General features: G+C 60.4%; 1 protein-coding gene across 1 annotated transcript in view; it reads left to right on the forward strand.

Moving 5' to 3' along the window:
• Window positions 1-257: 257 nt before the first annotated feature.
• Hint1 (histidine triad nucleotide binding protein 1) overlaps window positions 258-1,304 on the forward strand; it is a 4,310-nt gene continuing 3,263 nt past the window's right edge. Inside the window, exon 1 of the mRNA XM_021177302.2 lies at window positions 258-482. Coding sequence (XP_021032961.1) covers window positions 372-482 — 111 coding nt within the window. The 5' untranslated portion in view covers window positions 258-371. The remainder of the gene's footprint in view (window positions 483-1,304) is intronic.

Here is a 1,304-nt window from a genome sequence, read left to right on the forward strand (position 1 = left end):
ATGTTGAAGAGGATGAACTAAACTTCCATCCTCCTGTCTCCATTTCTCAAACTCTGGGATTACAGGGGTGCAGCACCAGGCCCGGCTTAAGAGGAGGAAGGGATCAAACCTAGAACTCCGTACATGCTTGGCAAGCACTGTACCAAGTCGAGCCTCCTCCCAGAACTGGCAAATCAAAATTTCCTATAGAGGTGCAGAGGCAAAGAAGGGCGATTCCTCCGCCCACTTCGTTTCCTCGCTCGCCGCAGCGGCGGCGCCGGCGCCATTGCGCACGCGCAGGCCCACCGGGCGCGAGCCGGCAGTCTCCGCGCGCTCCCGCGGTTCCTCTCCCCACCGTGGCCGCGGCGCGGGAAGGACAGTGAGCGGCCGCGATGGCTGACGAGATTGCCAAGGCTCAAGTGGCCCAGCCCGGCGGCGACACGATCTTCGGCAAGATCATCCGCAAAGAAATCCCCGCCAAGATCATCTTCGAGGACGACCGGGTAGGCTTGCCGCTTGCCCGGCGACACGCCGGCGTTCCCTGAGGAGCCGCGGGCCTGAGGCGACGCGCGGCCCGGCTGGCCTGGCCCTGCGCCCGCGTGGCCCTGCGGCGCGTGCCTGCGCTCGGGTTACGCGTTATCGGCCGCTCGGCCCGCCGCGTGTCGCGGCCCGGGTGAGGTGATGCGGGCGGAGGCCCCGGGAGGTGACGCCCGCCCGGGCCCCCTGTGAAGTGCAGACCCGTGGGGTGACGCCCACCGGGGCCTGCGGCCGCCACCCACCACGCGGGTGTCAATCTGGCCTTCGGGAAACCCGATCCTGCCCCCGGTGCAATCTCCGCGATCTCCCGCGCGCAGCGGTCCCCGCACTGCGAGGTGACCGGGGATTCGAGATCCTCCTGCTCCCGCTGCAGACGTTGCCTCTGGGGACTGGAATTAGCCCTTCGAGCTTTAAAAAAAATACTGCTTTAGGGTGTTTTGTTTGTTTTATTTTAATAGATCGGCTTCACTACTCCAGGCAGGCCATGAACTTGCTGACTAACTAACTGGGGCGGACCTTGAACCCTTGATCCCCCTGCCTCCACCACCCATATGCTAGGATTGCAGGCAGCCCACGCCCTGCTGATCGGAGAAAACATTTATGGTGCAAGATCAAAAGTTGTATTTTTTCCCCTCCTTGATAGAGGAAATCTCAGTCGATAGTGAAGACCAATTTTGTAAATTATTCCCTAGACAGTTCTGTTTATGGCTTTCAGTCTCACATAAAGCAGGGTGGGAGCTTGGCCCATTGACTAGAAGGTTTTGTACAGGTTTGTTCAGTTCACTTTA

This window comes from Mus caroli, chromosome 11 (genome assembly GCF_900094665.2).
Source record: "Mus caroli chromosome 11, CAROLI_EIJ_v1.1, whole genome shotgun sequence".
Taxonomy (NCBI): Eukaryota; Metazoa; Chordata; class Mammalia; order Rodentia; family Muridae; genus Mus; species Mus caroli.